The sequence below is a fragment of the Marmota marmota genome, unplaced genomic scaffold, assembly GCF_001458135.2.
Source record: "Marmota marmota marmota unplaced genomic scaffold, marMar, whole genome shotgun sequence".
NCBI classification, from domain to species: domain Eukaryota; kingdom Metazoa; phylum Chordata; class Mammalia; order Rodentia; family Sciuridae; genus Marmota; species Marmota marmota.
This window is the reverse complement of record NW_025999896.1, coordinates 2,927,094-2,937,608: the sequence shown is the minus strand read 5'-3', so window position 1 is coordinate 2,937,608 and position 10,515 is coordinate 2,927,094. Positions and strand designations below refer to the sequence as shown.

At 49.9% G+C, this 10,515-nt stretch overlaps 1 protein-coding gene across 10 annotated transcripts in view; it reads left to right on the top strand.

Moving 5' to 3' along the window:
* Nucleotides 1-10,515, top strand: part of Gas7 (growth arrest specific 7) — a 235,109-nt gene that overhangs the window by 199,467 nt on the left and 25,127 nt on the right. For all 10 annotated transcript variants that reach the window (XM_048798068.1, XM_048798067.1, XM_048798072.1 and 7 more), the window contains one exon: nt 9,488-9,577. In XM_048798068.1, coding sequence (XP_048654025.1) covers nt 9,488-9,577 — 90 coding nt within the window. The remainder of the gene's footprint in view (nt 1-9,487; nt 9,578-10,515) is intronic.

The window sequence follows — 10,515 nt, the reverse complement described above, 5'->3', positions numbered from 1 at the left end:
CTGAGGGCCCCCCCCCCCCGTGTGGAGATGAGTGGGAGCCCCTCCCCCACCTCCCCATCCCAGCTCTATGCTGGACTGAGGAGCTGGACATGGACGGGGGCCCTCCAAGTGGGGAGGGGAGCTGTCTAGCTGCTCAGACAGCCCACAGCTCAGAGACTTGAGAAGCGGGGGCGGGGGGGGGCGGGTCCCAGGTTTTGCTGTCTTCACAAGTGCAAGGGTATTGGAGACAGGGGATTACTCTCTTGGGCTCCATCTCACACCATCCTGAGCCCTTCTGACCACCCCCATGGCGATCAAACCAGGAGAGGTGCATTCCCCTGGCCTACTAAGATTCTGCTTTGCAGAAAAAGGAGAGTTAGGCGAACAAGAACAACAATACTAATAGCTTTTATGTGCATTTATAACACATAAACAGTGTTCCGAGTGACTCGTTCTGCCTACTAGCTATGTGAGGTTTGTATGTAGTTCATATAATCAATAGAGACGAGTGATTATGGACCGGGTCTTTGAAGCCAGAGTGTCACTTATGGCACTTAAAAGCTGTGCAACAGCTGGAGCAAGTTACTCAGTGTCCACATCTGTGAAATAGGGAATCAGGGCTCCTGAGACATAAGATGTTCCCAGGACTGAATGGATCTGTATATGAATAGCACTAAAGCAGAGCTTGGCACATAGCCTTGTCCACATGAGCTTGATATCACCCTGTTACAGATGAGGAAGCTGAGACTGTGGAGTGGCCCTTCACCGGGGTCACTTAGGATTCAAACCTGTGCTCTCGCCTACTGGCAGTGCCCTTCTGGAGCCAACCTGGTTTTTCAGGTCTCAGTCCCTCTTGACCTACCTCCCTCTGTTTTCTGAGGGCTGGGCAGAGAGGCTCAGCCTGCTGGGACTGTAGGCCTGCAGCAGCCTCCCAGTTACTAGGGGAGCTCCTGGGGCCAGGCAGGGTAGCCCCAGGGTGCAGACTTACGGAGGGTATAGTCTCCATGTTCAAAATTGTCACCAGCTTCCCCAGAATGCCAGGGCAAAGCAGGAGCAGAGTGTCCCAAAATAGGGGGAAAGGAGAAAGAGGAACACATGGTGGTGGTGGTGGTGGGAGGAATGAGTGTTACGCTGGCCACAGTTGTCATAAAGACCTGGAGTGATGGTGCCCGGGCCACGCGGTGGGGCACCTGCCAGGCTCTGTGGTTCAGCCAGAGCTCTTGCCAATGGGCCAAATGAGCCTTCCTCAGAATGGCACACCTTGTCCTTCCCTGCGAGGTGCCTCCCCTGTTCCTTCCCACTGACCTACGTCTCATGAGATGGCCCGTGACGTGTATTCAAGGCCTCCGAGATACTTATTGAAATCGCAGATTCCTGAAAGGTATCCAGACCTATGGTGGGTCTCTCTGATGCCAGATCAGGGAATTCTGCATCGTACCCAGCACTTCCAGAATTCTCCAACAAACACGCCTGCCCTTGAGGCATTGCTGCTGGGGATACTGAGCAAAGCTGTGGCAAGGGAGTCATCTGGCTGGCCAAGGGTCCCAGAGTGAGTGAGGAGCCGGGTCTCCCACCCACCAGCCCAAGATGCCTTCCAGCCTGTCACTGGCCACCACCAGGGTCTCACGTGTCTTCAGTTCACGACTTCTATGCTTCTGCTCTCTCCCTGTGCCCATCCTCTTTCTCTGGGCTTTGGTCCTCCAGAACTTGGGGCTTCTGCAGGAGGAGATGTCCAGAAGGAAAGGATGGCCCTGTTCCCCAGGAGGCTGGGACGTCACCTTCCCTCTCCTTGGCATGTGCGGACGAGGGGAGCGACTTTTCCTATGCTGTCTGATCCTCAGGAGGCCCCGGACAGCAAAGGGTGTTATGTCCACGGCCGAGGAGCAAGAACAGAGCTTGATTCTGAAGCTCCATAGCCTGGAGCTGGTTTGGAAGGGGTAGACACGTGGGTGGCCTGGCAGCAGCGGGCAGGGACTAGCAGCCTTGCCTGGCTCTCGTCTCTTCTGTCAGTAATGTTGGGCTGGCAGGTGGAGCAGGTTGTTTGATTGGGAGTGACGGATGCTAATGGCAGCTCAGAGCTCTGGGCATAAGTATGTCATGTCCGAATCTTGAGCGTATAGCCACAGGGCCATAGGCTCTCCTGGAAGGAGAATTTGGAGACTCTTGTGATCCTCAGCCTTGACTCCCTGGCAGAGCCCAGGTGTAGCCACAGGACCCTGGTAGGAGCTAAGGGGCTGGGGATGGGCCCTCATGGTCCTGCTCTGCTCACCCGGAGTCCCAGCTCTCCCCCACCCTCCTGGATCAGCTCCCCTCCAGGGAGAACATTCAAGTCTGCTCTGCGGGAGCCCTTGGATGTCAAACTGGGTTCCATCAGTCTGCAGGCAATCTGCTCAGACATGCTGCTCAGAGGAGGCTGTGGCCTCTGTTCTCTGGCACAGCCCCGTGCTCCGCGAGGGCCTCCCCACCTTAGCCTTCCAGGTGAGCCATGCTTGTGGAGTCTGGCGCCAGATCACCTGGATTCAGACCCAGCTCCATCATTACACAAAGCTGTGTGGTACTGTGTAAGTAACTTAATGTCTGTGTGCTTCGGTTTACCTGCCTGTACGATGGGGCTAACAACAGCCCCTGTTGAGGCTTACAGGAGTTCTTGTGTTAAAGCACTTGGGAAGGTGGCTGGCACAACCTTAGCTATTGTTGAACAAAAAGCATCTCTTTAGGTCATCTCCTGTGTATTCAAGGTACAAGATGGCCTCGGCACTCTTCCTATTCTAAGAGGCTTTGGGAGGGGACAGACTGTTTCCCAGATGTGTAGCTGGACCCTGGTATCAACTGCCTGGAAAATGTCACCCAGGAGGGGACAGCGATCCACACATGGCAGTTTCTATAGGGAAAGCCCTGTCTTGTCTTCTCTTTCCTGCTTGGGACTTGTACCCCTTGCTAGATGGAGCACTGAGGTCCTCCCAGCACCTTCTGAGCCTGGGCTTGAGGCCTGGTGGTCCCAGGTCAGAGCAAGTAACTTAAGTGAAAGTAGTGGCCAGGGACGTCGGAAGCCAGCTCTGCACCCTGCGCTGCCCCTCTCCAGCCCCATGACACTGGGCTGGAGCATGTACCTCTCTGAGCCTCTGTTTCCTCATCTGTGTCTGAGTGGCACCAGGCTGCTGCAGCAAGCATGTCAGCTCTGATTGCTTCCTGGACATGCGCACACCACACAGCCCTTGCTATCCCCCTCTACTGTTGCCACCTCCTTCTATGCCCACGGCTCTACCCTCTTCCCATCCCAGTGGATGGAAATACTCCTCTTCACTCGGGCAGCCACCTTGGGGTTTGTCAACCTCGGCACTGTTGACATTTCGGGCTGGATTGCTCTTTGTTGTGGGGGGTTGTTCTGTGCATTATTGATTATTTCTCAGAAGCCCTCGCCTCTACCCACCAGATGCCAATAACAGCCCTAATTGTGACAACCCAAAATGTCTTCACATTGCCAGGTGTCCCCTGGGGTGTGGGCAAAATCACTCCTGGGTGAGAGTCACTGAATCAACTTCACGGTGCCGTTAAGTTTATCTGCAAAGCATTTTCAGATTCGTATCTTACCTCCCTTTTCCTGGACTGCTGAGCCATCATTAGGACTCGTCCACTGCACAGCCTTCTCCAGTGGCCACAGTCTCTAACGTCCCCACCACCCAGATCCCTGGCCCTTCCTATAGCCTCCATGGGAGATTCAACCCAAAGAATCACAGTGACTTACTGTCAAACCTGCGAGGGCAGATGCTGTACCTTACATCACCAGTCTCCAGTCATCACACTAAGAAACATTTATGGGGCATCCTCTGTGTACCTGATGCTGTACTAGGCACGAAAGAAACTGCAGAGGAAAGACGCTCTCCCTCCTCTAGGAGTCGGGCTGTTAAAGAAACGTTAACTAAACCAGAGTGAGAAATACTGTCACGAACGTGCACGCGCAGGTGGCTGGGAGGATCTGGCATGGCACGTGTCACCGAGTAGCCATTCAACAAACATCCAGAGTGATGAGCAAAGGACGTTATGGCTTGAGTTCTGCGGTCAGGGGATCTGGATTCAAATATTTCACTTCTGTGATCCTCAGCTTTTCCTATAAAATTCTCACAGTCCCTGCCTGTCGGGTTGTTGGGAAGATGAAATGAGAATGGAAACCAAGCTCTTGGCCAGGTGCCTGATCAGGGCCCCCCAGGAGGCCAGTGAGGTGCAGTTCTCCAGATGCCCACCAGCAGGTGCTGGGAAGTCCCTGGGGACCAGCTGGGAGTGAGAAATCCTGAAACCAGAGTGGGGCCCCTGGCCAGGCCATTCCCAAACTGATGGCTTCCCGGAATGGAATAAGCAGCAAGAGGATGTGTCCTGAGTCGTCCGGACTTTCCTGACTTCACTTCTGTCTCCCAACCCAACCCAGCTAGCTGTCCTTCCCTGGTGGTTACAGGACCTTTGGAGGAACCCCTCACCTTCTAGACCTCTGACCCTCCTAGTTTCCAACTCTGGAATCCTACCGGATTTTAGAAGGAACGATGGCGGAATAGTGCAAGGTGGTATGTCTTAGCTCAGCTACCCACAACTCCAACAGCGGGAATATCACGTCTCCCGGAGGCTTAGAGTGAAAAATCCTGAGACTGGAGGGGCAGTTGGCCCCAGAGGAATCACGGACTGCTAGACTCCTTTGTCCGATATAAGAAAAGGAAGGAGGAACTTCTCCAAAAGCCCGAAAGAATGGAAAGGGAACCGACCTCCACCGATCAGCGATGCCCTTTATGGGGCAGCAGAGTCATGCGATCAGGCCTTGGAGGGCACGTCTTTGGGGGATGGGAGGGTTTGACTGGGCCTCACCGAGCCAGGTCCGGGGAGGGGTTTGGGTGGCAGGTTAATTTAGGGCGGGGCAGGAGGGCGGGTAAAACTGCTCTCTCTCCCGAAGTTCATCCATCGCCCTCGGTCGGTGAACCTTCTGGGTCCTGCAGTGTGGCAGAGCCTGCAGAAACCGGAGCCTAGATCTGTGAGTTTGCAGCTAGTTCTGCATCGGCCTGAGCCTAGCAATCCAGTGGGAAGTTGGGATCTGGGAGCATTTCACCCCGGGGAACCCAAGTTGGAGAGGCTGGGAAAAGCTGGGCTCACTCCAGCTTTGTGAGTCTCCAATAGCTGGGGGGAACCGACGGAATCTCGGACCCCTCCCCAGTCTCACATCCACTGATCCCTGGATCCCGCCAGATTGGGCATCAGCCGGGGCACCCAGGGACATTCCGCTCCCGGATCCCCAGTCTCCTAATCCCTCCCTAACCCCTAGCCGGGTCCTTCACTCGCTGCTACCCAGCCCTCGGGACCCCGGGAGAGAAAGGTGCCTGACCTCAATTCCAAACGGTGGGAGCGGGAGAGATCAAATTTGGAGACTAAAAATTAGAGACCAGGAATGGTGGGGTCCATTGGCCACGTGAGGGGCTAAGATCAGACTCCTACATCTCACCAGGGGAACACGAAAGAGACTCCTGGGTGCAGTCTTCCAACGTTTTCTATCAGATCTTTTTTTTATTTTTCCCTTATTGATACCGCCGGTTATGGGTCGGTCATGCGTCCTGCTTCCCCGCATGTTGAGGTTTGCGCATTAGAGAAGCGCGTGGAGGCAAGCGTATAAAGAGGGTTTATTTAAAAAGGGGTTACATAGACTTCTGTAGGGAGATAGAAAGGGGCCATAGCTGGTCTCCTAGGCTTCCTTTGTTCTCCTGCCCTCTTCCCCTTATCTTTCTCCTTCTTGCTTTCTTGACTAGGCCTAGGAATGCTGGGGAGGGGGCCAAAGGTAGGAAACACGTGGGCTGAAGGGGGAAGGGCTGGGTAGAGCAGCCCAGGACACCGCCATTAACAATCTTACAGCTCCCTGTAGGGAGGGGCCATTCCTGGGGCTGGTTACCTTGGCAACAGGTTGGAGCCGGGGCAGGTTCTGGATAAGGATGGGGGAAGGGCTCTGGAGGAATTAACATTTCAATCCCTCAGGGGACTGTCTCCAACTTCCCAGACTCACTCAAAATTGGCCTCCTTGATCCGACCTGACTTGATTCACCTGTCTACACTGACTGCCTGTCGAATTCTGGCTTCACTATCACTCACATCTCTACTATTTTTGAAACCAAGTGTTTTTCATGCATCAGTTCGTTGAGGACCTGGGTGTCTGAATAGTATATTACAGTTTTGTTGTATATTCTTTTATTTTTACTTTTTTTTTTTTTTCATTTTTTTATTTTTGGGTACCGGGAATTGAACTCAGGGGCACTCAACCATGGAGCCACATCCCCAGCCCTATTTTGTATTTTTAGAGACAGGGTCTCACTGAGTTGTTTAGCACCTCGCTTTTTGCTGAGGCTGGTTTGAACTCATGATCCTCCTGCCTCAGGCTCCCAAGGCACTGGGATTACAGGTGTGCACCACCAAGCCCAGCCTTTTATTTTTATTTTTTTACTATATATATATATATATATATAAATTTTTTTTTCCTCTCACTTATCTGTTTCCTGGATTCTTTTTTCCTGCTAATAGCCAACCTCTATGAATTCCTCTTTCTATAATAATCTTTTTTCTTCTCCTTCTTCCTAACCTTCACATGCTATACCACTTCTGTCTTTGTCCCCCATTTGAAATTGTAAGCCCCTTTTTTGCAAACTGACTGATTATATTGTAGACAATAATTGAACACATCATTTCTGTGGCTTGCAACAAAACTCTAGGCATCTTAATAGGAGCTATGTGGTTTAAGGCTGTATATTGTGTGCGTTAGGTGCTGTTCATATTGGTCTCTCCCTTAAAGGCGAGTTTCTGGAAACCTTCAGGGACACTTCACATCGACAGAGTAGAAACTATCCTGCCTCAGAACCACCCGGCTAGATGGGAAGACGCACAAACAAAAATGAAAAAACAAGGGAATAAAGTGCTCCAAACAAACCAAGCTGCTCCCATAAGAGAATCCATCGAAAAAATATCAGTGAAGGAGATGAGGATGTATTTAGAAAAAATGTACTACAACTTAAAGAATTTTATAAGAGAGCTGGCACAGGAGTTTTGTAGTAAAATAACAGAATCTTTTCAGGAGATGAAAGATGTATCCGAGGTCCTGAAAAGAAATAAAGAAGAAATCATTGAAGGGAAGGAATCACTAAACCAACTTAAAAGTTCAATGGAAAGTACCACCCACAGACAAGACCATTTGGAAGACAGAACCTCAGGCAATGAAGACAAAATATTTAATCTTGAAAATAAAGTTGACCCCACAGAGAAGATGGTAAGAAACCATATAGGATTTTAAGAGCGGGGCTCTGGGACTCGTCCATCTTTGTGTTTTAACAAATCATCTAGGTGACTCCAAACCATACTCCCCCTTAGTTCTAAGACAAAAAAGGAACTGTGTGGAACTTAGGAAGGGTCCCAGCCCTCCTGGAGACCTTCAGAAGCCTTTCAGATGGCTGAGCTTGGAGTCACCTGGGATTTGTCATAGAAGGAGCTGTTCCTGATTCATCACCACCCCTTTTGGATTAATGGGATCTGTCCTCATGGGCATCCTGGGGTGGGCAATAGCATTCTTTCTCTGAGGGTGGGTCATCTGGAGAAGGCTGAGCAAGACCCATTTCCCCTTCCTGTTCTGACCGACCTCTGGTGAAGTTGCCTCTCATGGTAAAATCTTCCTTTGTAGGGAGTATTTCCCCAAGGAGAGGCTCTGGCCAAGAGCAGTTTGGGTAAGAAAAGAGGAAGGAAGAGGGTAAGGGGTAGCAATGTGTTTGTGGGGAGAACCTCTCCAGAGGCTGAGCATGAGAGGCTAACCAACAGGCCACTACTGGCCAGGGCCACCTTGCATGCTCAGCATTTGGAAAACACTCCCCAACTCCGGAATCTTTAGGACCCACCTGGATCTTGACCTTGGTAGAATGCAGTGCCGCCCGTCTCCAGAGTTCTCTGGGTCTTTCCTGCCACTGATCCTACTGTCTCTCAGAATGGAAACCCCTACTTTATCTCACCAGATGTCAGTATCCAGAAGGGGGCTCGTCCCTTTGGGTAGGACTTCTCAGCTCTTCTCATAGGACAGCAAGTGAGACCTGGGTTCCTGACTGCTAGGGTAGGAAGGAGCTAGATTGACCTCAGTGGCCTGGAACCAGAGGTCACACCTGGCCATGCCTGGGCCAGATTCAGCTGACAGAGGAGTTTGAGGGGCTTACACAGTGTTGTTTTTTTTATTGTTAATAAGCTTTAAAGGAAGGGCCAAAACTTAGCCATTGAGGCAATTCACATAGAAACCATGAATTCCAGCTTCTCTTTTGAGCCCTCACATCATTTGGTGATACTGGACTCCTCTTGCTTGTGAATCTGCCCCTCAGAGGCATCTCCATGGACCCTGGCCCTGGCTCAAGGCAGGAGCTTCTTCCCCTCCCTTCCAAGCTGAAGTTTATAGCAGCGGTCACCTCAATGGTTAGCATCCGCGTTTGCATTACTGTGCCCCAAACCTTGGGTTTTCTGCACAGCTGTTCCCTTTAACCTCCAGAGTCTCTCCTTGCAGGTTATTTAGGCTGCCAACAAAGGGCCTAAGACTTGATAGGACTCAGGGCTCGTTCTCCCAGAGAAAACCAATTAACCATCTCCAATAGGAAAAAGAGGATGCAGGATTTGAAGTCACATCAGCAGGAACAAAACAGGGACAGCCAAGTACCAACCCCCAACGTGCCTGGGCAGAAAAAAAGTCTGAGACAATTTGTGCATCCTGTACTTCCCTTGGCAAGGGGCAGAGTCCAGTGGGTTCCTGGATTATAATTTTATACTATCGTTGTTCATGTCATATGTATCTTGAAATAACCTCTCACCTCTGACCCTCACCCACACTATTCTTTCCTTAGGAGCAAATTGTCTCATCACTTGGCAAAAGTATTCTACACCAATAGCCAAATGTGCTTCTATCCTCCCCTTTTTTTTTTTTTTTTTAATACAAACAGAATACTATTCTATACCTTGCTTTTTTTCCTCCCACATAATAGTATGTCCCAGTCACTTCCCTTATCAATGTATAAGAATGTTATCACTGTATCCTTTGCCATGGATACAATACCTGTTCCCCTACGGATGGACGATGGGGTTGTGACATGGCCTTTTGCTACCATAAAGAGCATTTTGCTACCATAAAGAGCATTGTAACAAAAACCATGTTCGTATGTCTCAGCACACAGGAATGAACGTATCTGTAGCACAGACTCCTGAAAGTGCAATTGCTAGGTGGAAGGATCTAGATATTTGCCATGTGATAGATCCTATTAAACTGCCCTCCAAAGAGTTTGCCCTGATTTCCCACCCCTGAGCTTTGCCTGAATGCTTACCAGCACTGGAACATCTGAAGATACCTATGCATGGTTCATCAAACTGGACCCAAGGGAGACCTCTGTAGTGTGCTCTGTCCAGGGAGCAAGATTTTTCCCCTTTTCCCACCCTCTAATGTGAAGTCATTTTCTTTTTATTCTGTACCCTACAGATAAATTGCGTGACATTCCCTCACCCAGACACCATGCCTGAACAGCAACTGTTAAAGCCAACCGAGTGGAGCTACTGTGACTACTTCTGGGTATGTGCTGCCTCCGTGTCACCCCAACCTTCACTGTGGCCCCCATGATCAAGAGTGCACACCTGGGAGAGCTCTGGAGTCTAGATCAGTCTGAGAGGATCAGCGGGCCTGTTCCCATGTTCCATGTTTCCATGTTCTTGGCAACATGGAAACCCCCACCAGAATGCCCATGACCTGAAGGGTCATTTTCTTTGATGTTCAGCAAAGTCAGAAAAGGGTTGAATTTAACTCAGGTAGAGCGCTTTCTTAGCACACCTGAGGCCCTGGGTTTGATGCCCAGCACTGAAAAAAAAAAAAAAAGACAGACTATAGAGTTAGCTTCAGTAGACAAATTGGGCTCCAGACCTGATGTCAATGACCTTGAACAAGTACCATTTCCAACAAAACAGGGATGGGTTCAAGGATGTTCCGAGAGCCCCAGCTTTAAACATTCTGGGCTTGTAGAAGTTTTGCATATTGCTTGATGGACAGAGTTTCAGTCTTGCAGGATGAAACAGTTCTGTGGGTGGGTGGTGGAGACAGATGCATGACACTGTGACTGTGCTCAGTGCCACTGAACACACACACACACCAAAAAAAAAATGGTGAAAATGAGAAGTTGAATATTATCTGTATTTTGACACAATTAAAATAAATAAAACATTTAGGAAATACATGCAGAGTCCTACACCTCAGGAACTCTTGAGGGCAATCCCAGATATTCGCATTTTTTAAAGTCAGCAATGATTTTCAGAAGTAGATTGCCTCGATGTGGAATCAGAGAGTGGTGATGGTTGTTCCACCTTGCGGTTATATTGAAAACGACTGAATTGTACATCTCCAAAGAGAACTTTTGCAAAGACCCCGAGGAAAAGTAAATGAATAAAATCCTTTCCTTTTTCACCACTGTGCAAAATGGATTACCTATCCTTTTTTTTTTTTTTTTTTTTTTTTTTTTT